The sequence below is a fragment of the Haliotis cracherodii genome, unplaced genomic scaffold (assembly GCF_022045235.1).
Source record: "Haliotis cracherodii isolate W230 unplaced genomic scaffold, xgHalCrac1.p SCAF_25, whole genome shotgun sequence".
Lineage (NCBI taxonomy): Eukaryota > Metazoa > Mollusca > Gastropoda > Lepetellida > Haliotidae > Haliotis > Haliotis cracherodii.
The window spans coordinates 5,575,017-5,597,623 of NW_027266281.1; the positions used below are offsets into that span (position 1 = coordinate 5,575,017).

The 22,607-nt window shown below is 44.0% G+C and overlaps 1 protein-coding gene across 1 annotated transcript; it reads left to right on the top strand.

Annotated features, from left to right (window-relative positions):
* The first annotated feature begins 1,906 nt into the window (after positions 1 to 1,906).
* LOC139472733 (uncharacterized) lies at positions 1,907 to 21,851 on the top strand. The gene is made up of 12 exons (XM_071255188.1): positions 1,907 to 2,057; positions 4,240 to 4,392; positions 5,594 to 5,698; positions 6,135 to 6,633; positions 7,962 to 8,003; positions 9,575 to 9,709; positions 13,603 to 13,721; positions 15,110 to 15,344; positions 17,388 to 17,534; positions 18,662 to 18,782; positions 19,434 to 19,546; positions 21,726 to 21,851. Exons 1-12 carry the CDS (start codon positions 2,011 to 2,013, stop codon positions 21,849 to 21,851), a joined length of 1,842 nt encoding a protein of 613 aa, XP_071111289.1. The 5' UTR covers positions 1,907 to 2,010.
* The last annotated feature ends 756 nt before the right edge of the window (positions 21,852 to 22,607 follow it).

The following is a 22,607-nucleotide window of genomic DNA, read 5'->3' on the forward strand; positions in this document are numbered from 1 at the left end:
TTTGTTACATTTTTCCGACTATGCAGGACTTGATGAATTGGATTTGCATTAAACAGTTTTGTGGTAGACTGACCAAGAATTTCTTTATTTTAAACGCTGTGGTGACACTGCTAATGAGTTTCTTTGAAAATCATCGTTAAGTCTTCACTGTCGCTTGCATAACCTTGAACTACTGACCATAATCTGAAATTACAGGAAAGGTAATTTTAAACTTGCCAACATTGCACCAACATTGGATCAACAGTGGGTCAACATTGGCCCAACATTGGGCCAATGATGGCTCACAAATGACAACCAATGTTGGCCCAATGCTGCCCCATCGTTGATAAACAGCATTGGCCCATTGCCGGCAAACGACATTGGCCCAATGTTCAGTGCGGCATTGGCCCACTGTTGGCCCAATTGTGTAATGCTGCCTGGGATGGTTTTACTCCTCTTTTGGCGGTCGGGTAGCCTAGTGGTTAAAGCGTTCGCTCGTCACGCTGAAGACCCGGGTTCGATTCCCGACATGGATACAATGTGTGAAGCCCATTTCTGGTGTCCCCCGCCGTGATATTGCTGGAATATTGCTAAAAGCGGCGTAAAACCATACTGACTCACTCACTCAGGGGGAAAATACTTTTGACCTAAAGACGACCCATGTTGAGCTGAAATCGGAGATAGTAATAAGGAGAGCATTCTTTTTTATCCTGACGGAATAGAAAGAAATGAATTTTATGATATGTAGCTGTTGATGTCTCATTGTAAGATGTGATTTTGTAGAAAAATAGGAATACCGTTCTGATCAGTCAGGTCCATCTTTTGCATGATCTTATTGTAATGGAAAATGTTATTGTCATTGAGTAGTTGGTACGATTTGACACCTGTAGTACGACTTCCGTAGAAGTCGGAGAAGTGGTTTTATTGGACCAAGGCCGTAGTTAACTTTTTTTGATAGGGGCAACTGCTCCCCCCCCCCCCCCCCCCCCCCCCCCCTCCCCCTGTGGACCTAATTTAATTAATGATGTTTGGGTCTCTGTCTCAACTCAGTAGCCGCGACGTTGAGAAAGAGAAGGATTTACTTAATGAGAGTAGGTTATACAAGAAAAGAAGGAAATATTTTATCTATGTCACACGTTGTATGTGTATACATTAGACGACATATAAAAACTTGCATAAAAAACATACATCAGGCCATGAAAGGCCTATGAGACACAATGAACAACGAAAAACATTGTTTGATTAAACAGTGATGTATAAGATTATTGGAATATTGCTGAGTGCGGCGTTAAACAACAAACAAACAAACAAAACAAATAACGGCGAAATCAGCAATATTCCAGCTACATGACAGCGGTCTGTAAATATTCGAGTCTGGACCAGACACTACATTGATTGACATCATGAGCATCGATCCACGCAATTGGCGAGCCTGGCCACCCGATCCCGTTGGCCGCCAAGCATATATATAGTCGCCTGTCACGCATGCTTTATTGCTAGAATATTGATGACTGCTAAAATACAGAAATTAATAATATATAAAATAAAATACAAAACTACATAATAGAATTTTTAAAAAGCATGTTACATGAACCAGTTTAGACACATTCAAACGGTCATGTTTTCTAACTACCTGTGACATAAACGTTGAACTTGTCAAAAACAAAATCCTTGATGTCTGAGAGCTTTCCAACGAGCCACCATGCGTCAATACTTGGAATAGTGTGTTTTTCATCATAATGAACATTAATGGAAGCCGATATTTTATATTCTTTTCTCAGGACAACCGAAAAAATATCTTTTTTTTTTAAAAACCCACATGACGTTCCTCCACGTCAAATCCAAAACGAGCTAGACAATATTAGTGGCATGCGACTATTCCTGTTGTAGAGTTATTCCCCTTTGTACACTAGGCGGCGCTTCGGGATCCATGGCGGCATGTAAACAAATTTTCGAGAGAGTTATTTGAGTACTTCTCTTTTATCATATATACCGTCTGGACCATCGCCGATGATGTGATACACGTGGAGTATGTCGGTAGAAGCCAAGGAACACTTTTGGAGGGAACACCAAGACTCGTAAGTGGGAAAACTGTACTTGAATCTAGTCTCATTCCGTCGCGCATTCCACAGCATTGTGCCTCTCAGATGGTGGCAGTTTTGACGAGTTTGGAATAACGCCGATTTTAGTCCTGTTCTCATATCCAAGCCTCGTTTCGGGTAAAATGCAAGCAAACAGATAAAGTAATTTGGTTGTCACTTGTCAAAGTTGTTTTTAGGTGATAGTTTTCACCGTGAAATTCAGACAAAAAAACCCAACTGTTTTCTAGGGATGCAAGTTCAACTTTGAGCCAGTATTTTTGATTGGATATTCAATTAATTAATTTGTTTGTTTGTTGTTTAACGCCACACTCAGGTGTATGCCAGCTATATGAGACGGTCTGTAAATAATTGAGTATGTACCACATAATCCGGTGATTAACATCATCAGCATCGATTCACGCAATTGGGATCGCTGAGGTGCATCAACCAAGTCAGCGAGCCTGACCACCCGATCCTGTTAGTCGCCTCTTACAACGAGCGAAGTCGCCTTTTAGGCAAGCATGGGTTGCTGAAGACCCTGAATTTTCAAGGGTCGGATAATCCATGAAACGAATCTCTACACTGTTTAAACTTTAGGTTCGTACCAGGCTTTCAAATAGATCTAAGTATAGATGTCATGATGAAATATTTTTCAAATTTAGTGATGACGTAGAAGATAGATCGCATAGATATGTCATATCAAAAGTATGTAAAGTCTTGAACTAACACCATGGGTCTCCAGCACAATTACTGCACTAGTGGTCACCAATCAGTTATCACCAGTGTTTTCATGTTATTTCTGACATATTCTGTGTACACAGTTGACAACCAATAAGTTACCAATATATTTTTGTGAAACCATTAGCAAAATCAGCCATTTCTGTCAGTGAAATAAGATTCAGTTGATTTCTGTTATAACGCTACAATAGGGAATCAAAACAGTGGAAGTAGAACTTTCCTGTCAACTTAAAGTACCAGTTATTGCCATCGTCTTTACAGCGCGTACCACATGATCACGTGCACCGCTTCAGTTATTCAGAATAATTTTATTAGTGTCTCTGGTATCGCACTTAATTTTTTTATTCATCAAAATGAATAAAAAAGTGCTGCTATCAGTTTGTCTGCAAACTGACAAAAACCAACAAACCCCTGATTCAATCTTCACTTGCTTATCCTTAACACTGTGTGCTATGGATTTCGCGATATGTGCAGGCTATGCATGTTGCCTTTTACAACAAGCATGGGTTGCTGAAGACCTATTCTACCCGGGGGGGGGAGCGCGGGTGGCCCAGTCTTCTAAGGCGCCGCGATTCGCTGTGCAGAATTGCGTCCCTTGAGCACGCCAGAAACCTATGATTGTGGGTTCGAATCCCGGTTTGCCCCGATTATGTTTCTAGGTTTGTCAGCACCATACCCGTGCTTGTGGGTTGTATCGAAGTGGTAAACGTCTGACACCTGCATCACTTGGGGCTTTCCTCCCACATTAAGCTGACACGCCGTGATATAACTGGAATATTGTTAAAGCGGCGTTAAAGACAACTCACTCACTTACTCACTATTCTACCCAGATCTTCATGGTTCTCTACCAGAAGTACATTTCTCTTGTATGAATTAAGTTCTGTGCTAATAACTCTCGATTCTGGCCTTAATTTCAGTGGAATTATTTTATTAATGTTAATATGTTAATATGTGGAGTATTATTAGCTTATCGAACTAGTGGCTTAAGAATCTGGTGTAGAATAGGTCTTCAGCAACCCATACTTGCCGTAATAGGTGACTATGCTTGTCGTAAAAGGCGACTAACAGGATCGTGTGGTCAGGCTCGCTGACTTGGTTGATGCACCTCATAGATCCCAATTGCGTGGATCGATGCTCATGATATCAATCACTGGATTGTCTTGTCCAGACTTGTCGTAAAAGGCGACTAACGGGATCGTGTGGTCAGGCTCGCTGACTTGGTTGATGCACCTCATAGATCCCAATTGCGTGGATCGATGCTCATGATATCAATCACTGGATTGTCTTGTCCAGACTCAGTTATTTACAGACCGCCGTCATATAGGTGGAATATTGCTGTTTGCGGCGTTAAACAACAAACGAACAAACAAAAGTGGCTAAAGGAGCAGACCGAAAAAGTTACATCAAGATACAGGTTGAAACAAAGCATCCCCTTTTTCAGTTTACGCCGCATCAGGACCCACTTAGTGAGTGGGAAGAGAAGTCCTGCCACCAAGTCCCGGACCCCGGTGTACGGAAGGAGGTCCCCAGCAGCCAGAAATACCCACCCTCCCTACGGCAAGTACAGACGGGCCACACCCCCTAACTTACCCAGGTAACATTTATACAGGGAAATTCTAATTTTTAAGTGAAACTTACTGAAACATTAGTGTTGCATTTTGAATGCTAGTTTCATATCACCGAAGTCTGTAAATAATGGGGTCATGGCAACATGGTAAACAGGTGGATGATAGCATGAGCAACTGTAGCGATTATTCTTGTATCAGACACTTGACTTGAAATGTAACATACATATTTATTTTCCAAAGAAGAGGGTTCTCCCAGACAATCAAGACTTGATTGGTCTCTTATTTTTTGTGATTTTTCCCTGTTTAGAATGTTTGAATGCGGGTGGGCAGGTAACACTAAAGATGGGCAGGCAACGCTTATGGGTCACCTGCCTGTCTGCCTTTTTGGGTTGTGACATTATTTCAAACACTTGTTGTCCTGCTGCACTTCCCTGCAGCTCAACTGCCCTACCCCCACCCTACCCCGTCTACCCCTGCAGCTCCACCGTCCTACCCCTGCAGCTCCACCGTCCTACCCCTACAGGTCCACAATCCTACCCCTGCAGCTCCACCGTCCTACCCCTGCAGCTCCACTGTCCTACCCCTGCAGCTGTACCGCCCTCCCCCCATCCTACCCCCACCGCCCTACCGCTGCAGCTCCACCGTCCTACCCCTGCAGCTCCACAATCCTACCCCTGCAGCGCCACAATCCTACCCCTGCAGCTCCACCGTCCTACCCCTGCAGCTCCACCGTCCTACCCCTGCAGCTCCACAATCCTACCCCTGCAGCTCAACCGTCCTACCCCTGCAGCTCCACCGTCCTACCCCTGCAGCTCCACAATCCTACCCCTGCAGCTCCACAATCCTACCTCTGCAGCTCCACCGTCCTACCCCTGCAGCTCCACCGTCCTACCCCGGCAGCTCCACAATCCTACCCCTGCAGCTCCACAATCCTACCCCTGCAGCTCCACCGTCCTACCCCTGCAGCTCCACCGTCCTACCCCGGCAGCTCCACAATCCTACCCCTGCAGCTCCACAATCCTACCCCTGCAGCTCCACCGTCCTACCCCTGCAGCTCCACCGTCCTACCCCGGCAGCTCCACAATCATACCCCTGCAGCTCCACCGCCCTACCCCTACAGCTCCACCGCCCTACCCCCGCCCTACCCCTGCAAACCTGCTCATCACTGCAACCCACCCACCCCTGCACCGGCACCCACCGTTGTGTACTGTACTGTTTGTGACACAGACTCGACACCCCCCCGGAACATGAAGAACGCAGGTCTCACAGAAACCTAAGGAAAACAAGATACGAGGAAGTACCGCCAGTAAAACCAAGAAAAGCTTTTGTCAAGTAAGTCAGGAGCTAACTCGGAAAAATAGTATTCCTGATAAAAAAATAGTTTCAGTTACAATTTTTCCCAATCTTTGCATCAAAATCCTGTAAAGTTATATCATGGGGAAAGTTTTAACTGAATCACTGGTAGATTCCAAGAAAACGTGTGTACAGCTGATTGCTGTTTCCGGGTTAGTTTACAAGAAAATCTTTAATCTCAAATTTCAAATTTGTACTGACCAAGTTTACTATCACCAGTTCGTTTATCGGAATTTGCTTTAGGAGTATGTGTAATATTTTTTTGCGCTTAATATTTGTTTTTTTTCAAAGATACTCAATCTGCTAGAGGGGGATGCGCACTATACTCAAGAAAATATGGTATACCATAAAAAGCAATATTGAGCCATACATCATATATTGATATGTTTATGCCATCTTGTTGCCATGGTTTCAGCCCTCCTGAATATGACAGCTGGGGGGAAGAAACTGATGATGACGAGGACGACCAACTCAAGCCCCACCCCCTCCCCTACCCTATATATGCCCCGCCCAATGTGGTCTACGGTCAGCCCTTCCCTATGTACTACCCTCCTCCACCCAAGGGGGCGGGGCGGCACCAGAAGCGCAGAGACAAGAAGAGGAAGTCTGACAGAGGATACAAAGACATTCACAGAGATCGATTACGTCTCTCAGGATCCACCTCGAAAAAGAAGGGCCGCAAGTCCCGCCGTGATCCTGCCCGGAATTCTGTTCCTTTGAACAAAGGGTACCCGATACCCCTCCACAGCTACCCGGGGCCGATGAACGGGTACCCGGTACCCATGTTGAATGCCTATGTGATGCCTGTGCATACAGTAGCGGGGGGATCAGATTCAGAGGATGATGAAGAGGAGACGGAGGAAGAACCTGTCCGGCGCCGCAGAGCCTACACGCCACCCAGGAGGTCGTACCGGGTAAGTAAAGGCACCACCTCCACCATATTAACCTTAAGTCATGCTATTGTTATTAGAGGTTCTCTAATTGTCAGGATAACAAAATCTCCAGACTGATGAAGCAGATTCTGTAAGGGGATTTCCTACAGATCGTCCCTCATCCCAAGAAGGTTTTGGAGTCTACAGAGGGATCTACGGACCCAGAAACTCACTTTTGTTTCCAGTACCTGGAGTTGATGAATGTGTGTCATTGTGTCATTGTTTTGTTTCTAAGTCCCTGGAGTTGATGGATCTGTTTCATTGTGTCGTTGTTTTGTTTCCAGTCCCTGGAGTTGATGGACCTGTTTCATTGTGTCGTTTTTTTGTTTCCTGTACCTGGAGTTGATGGATGTGTTTCATTGTGTCGTTGTTTTGTTTCCAGTCGCTGGAGTTGATGGATGTGTTTCATTGTGTCGTTGTTTTGTTTCTAGTCCCTGGAGTTGATGGATGTGTTTCATTGTGTCGTTGTTTTGTTTCCAGTCCCTGGAGTTGATGGACCTGTTTCATTGTGTCGTTGTTCTGGTTCCAGTCCCTGGAGTTGATGAATGTGTTTCATTGTGTCGTTGTTTTGTTTCCAGTCCCTGGAGTTGATGGATGTGTTTCATTGTGTCGTTGTTCTGTTTCCAGTCCCTGGAGTTGATGGATGTTTCATTGTGTCGTTGTTTTGTTTCCAGTCCCTGGAGTTGATGAATGTGTGTCATTGTGTCGTTGTTTTGTTTCTACCCCCTGGAGTTGATGAATGTGTTTCATTGTGTCGTTGTTTTGTTTCTAAGTCCCTGGAGTTGATGGATGTGTTTCATTGTGTCGTTGTTTTGTTTCTAAGTCCCTGGAGTTGATGGATGTGTTTCATTGTGTCGTTGTTTTGTTTCCAGTCCCTGGAGTTGATGAATGTGTGTCATTGTGTCGTTGTTTTGTTTCCGGTCACTGGAGTTGATGTATGTGTTTCATTGTGTCGTTGTTTTGATTCCAGTCCCTGGAGTTGATGAATTTGTTTCATTGTGTCGTTGTTTTTTTTCCAGTCCCTGGAGTTGATGAATTTGTTTCATTGTGTCGTTGTTTTGTTTCCAGTACCTGGAGTTGATGAATGTGTTTCATTGTGTCGTTGTTTTGTTTCCTGTACCTGGAGTTGATGAATGTGTTTCATTGTGTCGTTGTTTTGTTTCCTGTACCTGGAGTTGATGAATGTTTCATTTTGTCGTTGTTCTGCTTCCAGTCCCTGGAGTTGATGAATTTGTTTCATTGTGTCATTGTTTTGTTTCCTGTACCTGGAGTTGATGAATTTGTTTCATTGTGTCGTTGTTTTGTTGCAGTATGTTCAGCCACTACTGGACATCGAGCCCGACCACATCTCGGTGAGTTCTACGTGTGGACGGAGGTCAGGGGAATGTGTTTGATGTGGCGTGTAGTGATGGAACGAGAGCGTTAAGAGTTTGAGCCAATAAGTAAATCCTTGACAATGATCTTCTTTATATTTTATCCTGCTTTATACTCTATTTTTATGGCATTCAATGTCAAACGTTAAAACAAAACTGTGTGCTTGTAATTACATGACTGCCGTGTGGTGTGTTGGTGCCAGAGGTTTAATGATATCCAGGTGTGGCAGAAATCTCCTTCACTGCTCATGGGATCCTTGAATATTGAAAATGTTTTTTTCTGATTTTGCCAACTTTGTTTAGTCTATTAGCCTAGATGCAACATTTGGCATAACACTTATATACATTGTGAGTGAGTATTGTTTTACGCCGCTCTTAGCAATATTCCAGCAATATCACAGCGGGGGACACCAGAAATGGGCTTCACACATTGTACCCATGTCGGGAATCGAACCCGGGTCTTCGGCGTGATGAGCGAACGCTTTAACCACTAGGCTACCTGACCGCCCCTGTACATTGTGCATTGGTATACATAATCTACATTGCCTGTCCTCGGGAGTACCGGTAGGTGAAAGTGTTTGGCTGTTTTGAATCAAACCAAAATATTCACAAGCATGCTGGATTAAGGGCGGATCCAGCACTTTTTAAAGGGAGGGGTCAACGATATCAAAATCCTCTCTCTGTTAGGGTGGGTTGTCTACAACTAACTATATCTCTCTTAAACACGCCAACAAATGCTTGGCTAAATTTGGCAGCCATCGCCAACATCTGAAGGGATGGTGTAAATCCTGCTGGGGTCCATGCAGATAGCAAAAGTACTGTAAGTCCCCATGGTCCCTAGTATGGTGATCTACTTTCAGTTGCTGGCGATCCAAAGCCCTTTTTATATTGTATTGTTCCATATGGTACAAGGTAGACACAATTTTATGGATAACAACTTCTTTAATACTGTAAAAAGCGATGTTTCGGTATAGATCCTTATACCATTGTCAAGCTGTCAACTTCTAAGTAATGCCTATCAAACAATTCTTTCATAAAGTAGTATCTTTTTATGGTTGTATGCTAGTTTTAAATATGAATCTGGGATATTCTAGTAATTTTACTGTCCATCGATGACAGGTTTTTATTTAGACTAAATATATGTATTAATGATGAAAAACATCTCGTTACGATATGGCTGAAATATTGCTGATGTGACGTTTTATATTAATTCACTCACTCACTCATCCATGACATCTTCTCAAATGGTTTGAGTCAGTCAAGAGTAGAAATATTTAAAACAAAAACAAATTTGCTCCGTATTTGGAATGTTCTTGTCCATAACCGGTTTCAGCCGCTGCCAACCAGAATCTTCAAAGATTCAGAAGCACTTTTCAAATTATGAAAGCAATATGCATTTTCTACTAATACTGATTGATGTAAATATCATCAAACCTCTACTCGAACTGTGTTGTGGTGAAATGTTGAAATGTTTTGTTGTGTTACGTTGTGTTACGTTGTGTTGTGTTGACGTTTGTTGTGTTGGTGATGGCTTGCGACTTTATTTTCAGGATGAGACTCACACACATTTCATTAAACATCCGCTGTTTGCCGAGGACTTTGTCACATGGTTTATAACCGATTGTTTAGAGGAGGAGTTTGTGCCTGATGTTTTGATAGATGCTCTTACGGAGGTTGACAAGTTGGTGTGTATATATCGTAATGACCCTTCTACAGCACACTGACCCTGCCTTTCCACCCACCTAGACTTGGCCAAGTCTGTTTCGCAAATGATATATGTTTTTTCAAGGGAGATAACCCCTCATATAAGAAGTTCAAAGTTTCTAAGTTACACATGAATCGTCATAAAATCCCTCCTGGCCAGATGTCTGTGAGGACTGCAGATTGGATTTTTGGTTTTTGTTTGTTTGTTGTTTAACGCCACACTCAGCAATATTCCAGCTATGTGACGGCGGTCTGTAAATAAACAAGTCTAAACCAGACATTCCAGTGATTGACATCATGAGCATCAACCAACGTAATTGGGATATGATGACATGCATCAACCAAGTCTGCGAGCCTGACCACCCAGTCCTGTTAGTCGCCTCTTACGACAAGTAGATGGGGCCGAGGGATGTAGTGAGGGCGTATGACGGACAGACTTGGCCAAATCTACGTACCACTACTAAACCCTCACACAACATTCCCCAGTTCATAGTCTGGTACGTTAAGTAGATTTTCAATATTTTTATTTTTTAAAATTTTAACAATATTTTGAGGAATAAATTGAGAAAATTGAATTTTGTAGTGAATTCAAAATTGATACATAGCTTTTTGGAAATTAATTCAAAATTGATCAATTTTAAATTTTCTTAATGTTGTAGATGCTGCTCAAAGATACTTTTAGACAGTGTTCTCTTACTAACACCCAACTCTCCACAATAGCCTACACCCATCTTGATAGCACTAGTTGTACTGACGTTAATATTGCTTTGCGTCACAGTAGCACATATGTGATATTAGTTTAGCCGTCCTATTTATGTTAGAATCACTACGTTAAATTTCTTTTAAAACTTGAATTTCTTGTAAATTTACAGGACATTTTGAATGTTTTGAAATGTTAATTTTCTATGAGACTTGCTATAATGTAGAGTAGGGAGTGTATGGTTGAGCTGTATGTGATGACGTAGTTTTTTTCCCTGTATTCGACAGTTGCTTTCTTGCTGCTTTTCTGTTTGTACACACTGTTTCTACACCCCTGTCACACCCCACATAGTGGACCCCTCAACACCCCTCCACACCCATCACACCCCACATAGTGGACCCCTACACCCCTCCACACCCCTGTCAAACCACAAATAGTGGAGACCTCCACCCCTACTGATGTCAAACCCCACATAGTGGACCTCTCCACCCCTCCACACCCCTGTCACACCCCAAATAGTGGACCACTCCACCCCTACTAATGTCACACCCCACATAGTGGATCCCTCCACCCTTACTGATGTGACATCCCACATAGTGAACCCCTACACACCCCTGTCAAACCCCACATAGTGGACCCCTCCAACCCGTACTGATGTCACAATCCACATCGTGGACCCCTCCACCCTTACTGATGTCACACCCCACATAGTGGACCCCTCCACACTCGTCACACCCTACATAGTGGACCCCTACACCCCTCCACACCCCTGTCACATCCCACATAATGGACCCCTCCACCCCTACTGATGTCACACCCCACATAGTGGACCCCTCCACACCCCTGTCACATCCCACATAATGGACCCCTCCACCCCTACTGATGTCACACCCCACATAATGGACCCCTACACCCCTACTGATGTCACACCCCACATAGAGGACCCTTCCACCCCTACTGATGTCACACCCCACATGGTGGACCCCTCCAAACCCCTGTCACACCCCACATAATGGACCCCTCCACCTCTACTGATGTCACACCCCGCATACTGGACCCCTCCTAACCCCTGTCACACCCAACATAGTGGACCCCTCCACCTCTACTGATGTCACACCCCACATAGTGGACCCCTCCACCTCTACTGATGTCACACCCAACATAGTGGACCCCTCCACCTCTACTGATGTCACACCCCACATAGTGGACCCCTCCTAACCCCTGTCACACCCCAAATAGTGGACCCCTACACCCCTATTGATGTCACACCCAACATAGTGGACCCCTACACCCCTACTGATGTCACACCCCACATAGTGGACCCCTACACCCCTACTGATGTCACACCCCACATAGTGGACCCCTCCACCTCTACTGATGTCACACCCCACATAGTGGACCCCTCCTCCTCTACTGATGTCACACCCAACATAGTGGACCCCTACACCTCTACTGATGTCACACCCCACATAGTGGACCCCTCCACCTCTACTGATGTCACACCCCACATAGTGGACCCCTCCACACCCCTGTCACACCACAAATAGTGGACCCCTACACCCCTACTGATGTCACACCCCACATAGTGGACCCCTCCACACCCCTGTCACACCCCACATAGTGGACCCCTACACCCCTACTGATGTCACACCCCACATAGTGGACCCCTCCACCTCTACTGATGTCACACCACACATAGTGGACCCCTCCACACCCCTGTCACACCCCAAATAGTGGACCCCTCCACCCCTACTGATGTCACACCCCACATAGTGGACCCCTCCACCTCTACTGATCCTCTACTACAGCACTGATTGTCACAGTATTTCAAATTCAGACAAGTTCCGGCCAGACTTGCAAGTCTTGTTAAATGTTGCCAATTTGATTACAAACCGGCAAGTCCAGATTTGAATGAACAATCAATATCAGTGACTACAACTGAGAATAATATGTACTCATTTCATAAGTTCTTATCATTTTTGAAAAAAAATCAAGCAGAATGTCGGCTGTGCATATTGTAAAAGTCGACCGTCCAAGACAAAAACATCTCGTCTTGGACAGTCGGGCAGGCGGTTATTTTAGACACTGCTATAAAAACTATTCACATGATTTCATGTTCATGGAGGGGGCACGCGTGGCCCAGTCGTCTAAGGCGCCGCGATTCACTGTGCAGAGTTGCGTCCCTTGGGCACACCAGAAACCTAAGATCGTGGGTTCGAATCCCAGTTCGCCCCGATTATGTTTCTAGGTCATGTTCATGGAGAGGAAGTGGCACAGCTGCCCAGAGTTGTTAAGCACAACCATTAAATGTTCAGAGTTGTGGCCCTTTGCGACACGAGGATCAGCTGGTAATTGGTTTGAATCCAATACTTGCGTGTGGTAAACACCTCGGGCCTACATCACGTCTGTGACTTGCTGTTAAGTTGTTTTAAGTTTTGTTCCTCGTCTCATTTCCATCTGTGTGTTATTAAATATTTCTTCTGTTTACCATAGTTGCTCTTTGTGTTTCCAGCAGAGAAGGTGAGGAATCTGCAGGAATAATTCTGCGATGGGGCCTTGTGCTTTTAGCCCCTAAATTTGAAAAAAGATGCACATTTTCAAACACAATGGGGCATTTTAACCTTAATAATTTAAATGCATTTAGATGTAATTGACGTATAGAGACGTCTTCCCAAAACAAGGAAATTAACTGCCTTTAAATGTCAAGTCTCCACCATTGTCTAACTAGACTGCAAGATTTGAAAAAGATGTGAACTGTCCACTGGGCATTGACAGATATTTTCCCAATCAAGGTACTTACATTCTTTTATGTAAGATAAGACCCGTTTTATTGCAATATATATATATCTTGATCATCGATCAGATAATCTTGACTGGGCGCCACCATTTTGTTTGAAGCAAATGCAAGTGATGTGAGAGGAGGAATCTGATTAGTCAATAGGAGGGATATTGAAGGGACATAACTCGAAATAGCCACTGGTGCTGGCGATTGGGCCCAGAAATTCCAGCCTAGTTCGGGAAGGGTGGAAACTGGACTTTTACTGTCAGTTAACTCCCTTGCCTCAGGAAGATGATATAGAGATGGATGTACACAATTATGAATATCAGCAGCTGGGTTCCTGTGTTTGTACCAATTAGTCTGGTGATGGTGATGATGATGTTGTTGTGCTGCAGCCAGCGGAGCATCCATGGTTCATGCCGGCGCTGCGAGCGTGTGACGACGTCCTGACGCGGGAGATCGAGGAGATGACGGTGGAGATTGTGAGGGAGGCTATGCTGGAGGAGGCTAGACCGTAGGTCATCATTTCTCAAAGCATCAAAATGTTCTTCATCAGGACACAGGTGGCCCAGTCATGTGGAGTTGTGTCCCTTAGGCGTACCAGGATCATAAGATTAAGGGTTCTTATCCCAGATTTGCTTGATAATGTTACTTGGTTTGTCAGCACTAAGGGAGTATGTCATTGCCAGTACACCGGTATATTGAGGGCAAATCTTCAGCAATATTTATTGCGATATGTTTGTAAATGTAGCAATATGTTGGGGCAAATATAAATAAGTATATTTATGTGTTCCTAATCGATATCGAGATGGAAAATAGTATCTTTCTGATACAAATAGCCTCTGACGATCTTTTTATCAATAAGCAAGTACACATCACGACTATCAAGCTCCTCACAGCGATAGCCCATCGCGGAGCTCTGTATACCGAGAGTATAACGAAGGTGTCACACGCTGGGAAGGAGCCTGATGGTATCTGACATTAATACAGGGTATAACTCTGATTAACTCTGAAAATGTAAATTGACAATAATTTGCAATACGTATCGCAATACAGGTTAAGGTATGGCAATTTATTGCAATACAAATCCAGGTCAATACACAGCCCTAGTCAGCACCATACCCATGCTTGTCCAAGACTTGGCTTTCCTTGCACAACCGGCTGACATGCCATGGTATAACGGAAATATTGTCTTTAGTGGTTTTAAACTCATTTACTCACTCACTCAAAAGGATATTTTTTGTCACAGAGCCTCAAAATTGTTTTGACGCATCTTAATTGCAGAAATTCTGCTCTTGACATAAGGTTCATGAGGCTGATGTAATTAGTATTCTATTTTCTTCCAAAATGTTCAGTATCATCGAGAGTGAATGTTGTTTTGTGTCACATTCAGCAATACTCCAGCTGTATTGTGGCTAGTTTATGCTTGCATGGATGGTTGATGGATGGATAGATTGAATGTGTCACTACAAGACTGAAGTGCTTCAACAGTTGATGGATGGAAAGATGGATGGATGATGGACAGATTGAATGTGTCACAACAAGACTGAAGTGCTTCAACAGTTGATGGATGGAAAGATGGACAGACTGAATGTGTCACTACAAGACTGAAGTGCTTCAACAGTTGATGGATGGAAAGATGGATGGATGATGGACAGATTGAATGTGTCACAAGACTGAAGTGCTTCAACAGTTGATGGATGGAAAGATGGACAGACTGAATGTGTCACTACAAGACTGAAGTGCTTCAACAGTTGATGGATGGAAAGATGGATGGATGAATGATGGATGAACAGACTGAATGTGTCACTACAAGACTGAAGTGCTTCAACAGTTGATGGATGGAAAAATGAATGGATGCTGGATGGCTACATTGAATATGCTGATGTGTCCCCTGTTCAGATACACCAAGATCAGCCTCCCCCTCACCCCCCTCACCCCCTACTACATCCCCCCTCCCGACCCCCTGGAGATGTTCCTGGAGGATGTGGTGGCGGCGGCGGTGATGGAGCAGTGCCGGGAGGTGGTGCGTGAGACGGTGCTGGAGCTGGCACACAACTACCTTGAGGACGTCATGGCCGACAACATCCTCGACGAGCTGCTGGCGGAGGAAGTCCAGGACATGAGGAACGAGCTGGTGAGTAGGAATAGACTTGTGTTTTGTGATGAAACAAACCTGAAAATGAAGTGTCTGGGACAACATGTTTGTTGTACATATTGAATGATGATGCTCTGTTTCTATCTCACTATTCCTGGGGGGCGGTCAGGTAGCCTAGTGGTTAAAGCGTTCGCTCGTCACGCTGAAGACCTGGGTTCGATTCCAAACATGGGTACATTTTGTGAAGCCCATTTCTGGTGTCCCCCGCCGTGATATTGCTGGAATATTGCCAAAAGCGGCTTAAAACCAAACTCACTCACTCACTCACTCACTCACTATTCCTGGAGAGTTAGATGATGCTAGTCCTGCCTTGCGGTAGCTGCTGTGGTATTTGAATCTGAGGACCACCTGAATATTTAAGTTTTAATATTAGGCTATGACAAGGATTTATCGATTTTCATGTTTATTTCCAACAGCATCATATATTTCACCTGGGCCCAATGACCACAACAGCTTTGATTTGGAAGTGACAATCGTGATACCTCTAATCACTAGGGCTGCAACGAATACACTATGAGGCGAATACGATTCATATCATGAATATAGGGTAACGAATACGAATATTAATTCACGAATACAATTACAAGTCAGTAGTTTATGTATTATTTGTTATATTCAGTGAAACAATAACATAAATTATTTGACATGGTTTGTTAATTATTAATATATTAAACGTTAATATACTGCACTTATCCAGGTACAAGTATCTGCTCAAATGTGACAATGACCAGTGACCACAACAATGTCAAATTAAATATTATAAGAGTGTTGTTTTTGAAGAAATCTATGCATTTATGTTTTTATAAACTTTTATGGATACTGTAAACAGGGAATTTTTTGTGACCGTTTTATTATTGCGAGTTTTGCGAACGAGACTCAATCGCAAAAATTAAAAACGCAAAAATAAGTATAAATAATACATACATACTTTATTCATTGCAACACGTCATCAAATGTTGAAATCATCAACCAGAACTACAAGTTACTCAATAAGTTAAAAACACAAATGAATGCAGACTGGTCACACAATACATCACAAATGACAGTGTAAACAGACCAGTTAGTGTCACTGTTACCTCACAGTAATTCTGCCTTCTTCCAACCTCGCTTGATTGCGTCAGTGTCCTTTGCAATTTTGTCCACACATGACATGACACTGAGTTGAGTCAATTATCGTATTTGATAATTGGTCGCAATCTCTTCCGGTCAACTTTCCGTCCAACTCAGAAAAACTAGCTTCGGAGAGAAGCTGTCTATTGTTTGGTACGTGAGGGGTCATCTCAACACGACAACTCACAAAAATATCTTGTCGCAGTATTGTCTTTGGCGTGGTATTCGCAATATTTTAACGGCGCAGAAATAAAGCTGTTTACAGTAATTAGGTACAGGGTATGTAAATGCACATGATTCCATATTCATATATATTCGATTCTAGTGGCTTCGAATAATGAATTCATCTCATGAATGAATACGGTTCAATTCACAGAATGCACGAGTGAATCGTAACAGCCCTACTAATCACCAACTCAGTACAGAGGATTTCTCTCGCTCAATAACTCAATAATCAGCAACCAATCAAAGTGCCTCTTTTGAGCACAGATTTTGCACAGATCTGCAATAAAATCATGTCAAATCAGAGGACTGTTATGATGAAGTTTTTCTTCAAAGATGTTCCGAGTTGTATTCGAGAGACATGCAACAAGGAGAGACATGTACTGGAAAAATACCTGCTTGTTTCAAACATAAAAGGATTTCCTAGGGGTGTTTCAGCTGGAGGAGGGTTAACATGGGAGGCAATGTTGGTGTTTCAGCTGGAGGAGGGTTAACTGAGGAGGCAATGTTGGTGTTTCAGCTGGAGGAGGGTTAACTGAAGAGGCAATGTTGGTGTTTCAGCTGGAGGAGGGTTAATTGAGGACGTCCTGTTGGTGTTTCAGCTGGATGATGTTTAACTGAGGATGTCCTGTTGGTGTTTCAGCTGGAGGAGGGATAGGGTTAATTGAGGACGTCCTGTTGGTGTTTCAGCTGGAGGAAGCTGTGTTTGACATTATAGCGGAGGACTTCCTGGAGGACGAGGTGATCGGTCCAGAGGTGGAGGATGAGGCTGTGGTGGTTGCCAAGGACATTATCCAGCACTACGACAGCAAGATCACACGACGCGAGATGAAGTCAGTGAGTAAATCTTTCCCAGGACTGAACAGGTCATGTTCTTGGGGTGGGAGAGTTGATTATAATTAGAAACACAACATATTTTCGGTCACTGAACAATCTGTTTCTCTCATGTCTGTGCCTTGTGTCTTTGTCTGGACTCCAGGTACCTAATGTCTGTGTCTGTGTCTGGACTCCGGGTAGCTAATGTCTGTGTCTGTGTCTGGACTCCAGGTACCTTATGTCTGTGTCTGTGTCTGGACTCCGGGTACCTAATGTCTGTGTCTGTGTCTGGACTCCAGGTACCTAATGTCTGTGTCTGTGTCTGGACTCCGGGTACCTAATGTCTGTGTCTGTGTCTGGACTCTGGGTACCTCATATCTGTGTCTGTGTGTAGGTGAAGGAGAAGGCTGGAGGCTGGTGGAGTCTCTGTGTCTGGACTATCTGTTGTCTCTCATTTCTGTGTCTGTGTCTGTGTCTGGACTTTCTCCAGAACCTCATGTCTGTGTCTGTGTATGTGTCTGTGTCTGGACTCCAGGTAACTCATGTCTGTGTCTGTGTGTAGGTGAAGGAGAAGGCTGGAGACAGGCTGGTGGAGTCTCTGTGTCTGGACTATCTGTTGTCTCTCATTTCTGAGTCTGTGTCTGTGTCTGGACTTTCTCCAGAACCTCATGTCTGTGTCTGTGTATGTGTCTGTGTCTGGACTCCAGGTAACTCATGTCTGTGTCTGTGTGTAGGTGAAGGAGAAGGCTGGAGACAGGCTGGTGGAGTCTCTGTGTCTGGACTATCTGTTGTCTCTCATTTCTGTGTCTGTGTCTGTGTCTGGACTTTCTCCAGAACCTCCTGTCTGTGTCTGTGTATGTGTCTGTATCTGGACTCCAGGTAACTCATGTCTGTGTCTGTGTGTAGGTGAAGGAGAAGGCTGGAGGCTGGTGGAGTCTCTGTGTCTGGACTATCTGTTGTCTCTCATTTCTGTGTCTGTGTCTGTGTCTGGACTTTCTCCAGAACCTCATGTCTGTGTCTGTGTCTGTATCTGGACTCCAGGTAACTCATGTCTGTGTCTGTGTGTAGGTGAAGGAGAAGGATGGAGACAGGCTGGTGGAGTCTCTGTGTCTGGACTCCAGGTAACTCATGTCTGTGTCTGTGTGTAGGTGAAGGAGAAGGCTGGAGACAGGCTGGTGGAGTCTCTGTGTCTGGACTATCTGCTGTCTCTCATTTCTCGACAAGGCAAAGTGTGGACCGAGAGTGACTTCGCCAACAGATTTGTCGATGGTAAGTAATTAAACAGACCTCTCACTGAGGCTTTTTGAGCTGCTCACTTTGTTACATTCTCCAGCTCATTCCAGCTCCACTGTTGAAAGTGAGAAAGGAAAATGTGAGTATTTCATGAATTCATGTCCTTTCTTGGTGTCATCAAAGATGTTGATGTTGATGCCTCTTTGTTGAAAGTTTTTTGTTCGTGTTTTGTTCCTTGTTTAACGCCGCACTCAGCAATATTCCAGCTATATGACGGCGGTCTGTAAATAATCGAGTCTGGACCAGACGATCCAGTGATTGACATCATGAGCATTGATCAACGCATACGATGACATTCATCAACCAAGTCAGCGAGCCTGACCACCCGATCCCGTTACTCGCCTCTTACGACAAGCATAGTCGCCTTTTACGGCAAGCATGGGTTGCTGAAGACCTGTGCTACCCCGGATCTTCACGGGTCCTTTGTTGAAAGAAAGGATCTTGTACAGACTGTAAGCATGTACCGTGGTCACTGTACACATGTTCATGGCTTTTACCAAAGTGACAAACGTTTAAGAACTGCAAGATTTTGTAGGTCAGGGTTTCTTGTTTGACAAATACCAGCTAGAATTGAGAGGTGTAGTCTCTGTCAGATGTAGGTCACACATTCATTGTTTCTTGTTTCAGAAATGATGGGAAATATCTTACTTCGGCAGTATTTTGGAGTGAAGACAAATCGAGACAAGACGATTCATTGCAAGCCGCTACGTAAACTGCATGAGAAGGTGGTGACCGATGTTGTGAGTATCTTCAGTGTGTCCTCCATGGGGACCGGGGTCACAGTCGGTCCTCATGCTTGTCTTTGGAGCTGACTTAACTAGAGGCTGGGTGGTCACCGATGTCAGTTCTTCATTGTGTCCTCTGTGGGGACCGGGGTCACAGTCGGTCCTCATGCTTGTCTTTGGAGCTGACTAAACTAGAGGCTGGGTGGTCACTGATGTCAGTCCTTCATTGTGTCCTCTGTGGGGACGTGGGTCAAAGTCGGTCCTCATGCTTGTCTTTGGAGCTGACTAAACTAGAGGCTGGGTGGTCACTGATGTGGTCAGTTCTTCATTGTGTCCTCTGTGGGGACGTGGGTCACAGTCAGTCCTCATGCTTGTCTTTGGAGCTGACTAAACTAGAGGCTGGGTGGTCACTGATGTGGTCAGTTCTTCATTGTGTCCTCTGTGGGGACGTGGGTCAAAGTCGGTCCTCATGCTTGTCTTTGGAGCTGATTAAACTAGAGGCTGGGTGGTCACTGATGTGGTCAGTTCTTCATTGTGTCCTCTGTGGGGACGTGGTTCAAAGTCGGTCCTCATGCTTGTCTTTGGAGCTGACTAAACTAGAGGCTGGGTGGTCACTGATGTGGTCAGTATCTTCAGTGTGTCCTCTCTGGGGACCGGGGTCACAGTCAGTCCTCATGCTTGTCTTTGGAGCTAACCAAACTAGAGGCTGGGTGGTCACTGATATGGTCAGTGTCGATAGTATGTGTCCTCCGTGGGGACCGGGCTCACAGTCGGTCCTCATCTCAGTAGCCTACATAGTAGCCGACATAGTAGTGAAGATCTCATTCTTGATCATCCAGGGTTTCAGGCTACTGTGATTTGTCTGAATATTGACTTCAACATTAGGGATCGACTATTTGTATTCTGGAAGGGGTTGGGGGAGTAGGGAGACAGAAGACATTAATCAGCACTACAAAAAGGGAGGAATGAAACAAGTTTTCTTTGCACAACAACACAGTAGTGTTCGAACAGAAAGTGGAAGTTTTGTTTTTTTGTTAAATCTGAGGACAAATTCTTATGTTCAAGGATATATACAGGAACAGGTCCCATCCCCACCTTAAATAATACACCAAATAGTTAGCACTTCTCACTCATAAACCTCAGAGTGTATGTTAACACTGAACTCACTATAAACCACTTTCTAATAGCTTGACAGTGATCTTGTTCCTGGGAGTTTTGAGTTTAACATTTTATTATGTCGCAGTGACACTCCTGTTGTTAAGACTGTTTGACGGTTTGTGTTTGGTGCTTTTAGTTTTGAATGTTTAAATGTTTCGCCTCGTTCGAGTACTTGGAGGTTGCCTCTGTGGTCTAGTGGATATTGTATCTGCCCTGAGGATTGAAGGTCGGTGGTTCAATCCCCTTCCGCGTCATCCCACCAAAAGAAGAGGTTTGTGTTGCTACCCTGAAGGGATAAAACAAAGACATATCAGTGTCAGGATACTGTCCAATCTCATTATAATCAGATCTTAGGACATCCCATTACGGGTCATGTCAGAACGACCTTTCATCCAACCAATCAGAGCGTCGCTTACCAGATCATGAAAGTGATGGACGGAATGTGTTTTCTCATCATGCAACCTCGTAAAAATTAACAGAGGGTATTCCGAACGACAGTTACGTTTTTTTTAATCATATCCATACAATCTAGGCCATCTATAAGCCATTCCAGAATGTTCTTTTTATCAGTTTTAAATTTTTTAATAGTGAATACGTCAAAATATGTTTCGAAGCGTAGTTGCTAGTTTGAAATTTGTGTCGCAAAGCTCGAGAAAGCTGCCTTCTGATTGGCTAATGTTGATTGCTTGTCAGTCATTTCATTGGTCGGTCAAAGTTCGCGAAAGGTCGTTCTGACGTGGCCTGTTATGGGATGTCCTCAGATCTTTGTTTAGCGGTACCGAAAACTAAGATCTGATTTCAGTGAGATTGGGATACTGTCTCACCTTAGTTTGGGCTGCTGTGTTTTTCTTTTGCATGATATATTTTGTCAATTTTAGTTTTTACTAGGTCATCAGAACCAAGCATTCGTTCGTCACCATGACGACCTGGTTTCTGTTGCTGGACTACTGACTTTGTCACTAACTAACTTTAAAGTATACATGTTGCCAGGCCCTCACTCACTCACTCACTCGCACATGCATACACATGTTGCCAGGCGCTGGATGTGCTGCTGCAACAACTCTCCTCCTCCCTGGATGAAGACCTGGCTGACGTTGATGAGTATGAGAGAGGTGTGAATGACGGAATCGACTTGCCCACCGCACCTGCCATTGTCAGGTAGGCAGTTTAACATGGGATGACACTACTTGGTATTCATTCATGAAACTTTGCACACACAGAGATCAGATTGTCAACTGGTGCCTTTTGCTATTTTGGGACTTTTAGAATTGATATTTTTAATGTTTTCATGGCAACAAGTTTGATTTTGACTCAAATTGCAGGGATGTGTTTTTCCAGTGCATATCTCCAAAACTACCGTTTTTCTTCAATAAGCACACAAAATGACACACAATGACACACAATGACACACAATGACACACAATGACCAAATGGTAAATTGTGGATAGCTAACAGAAGGGAAATGTTTATGTCTGTATTTGTATTAAGCTGTAAAAGGTGAGCTTCAGTAACTATTGATAAGCACAGTTGGTAGATTACAGCATAAGCCATGTACCAGCTGTGTGACATCCACTCACTCATATCTTTGCAAAAAAGGACCTGACATACAATGTTCCGAATCCCAATTCCATGGTGTTTTGATAGCTCAATGACTACTCTTGTATATAGACAAACTTATTAGATAGAAATACTCTGGACAGATCACTGTTGCAGGACTTGCTGCCCTGTTCAAAGTTGTAGGGGTCGGGAAGTTTGTCATCTTCTGATGACTCTTGTTCAAACCAGTTTTGGTTCATATGCCAGCATTTTCCCAGCAAACTCTGTTGCTTGGGAATCCTGACAGCAGAGAGTCCAACAGACTCAAGATGCGAAAAGTTGCTAAAAACTTCAAGAAGAATACGCGCAATTTCAGGTTATA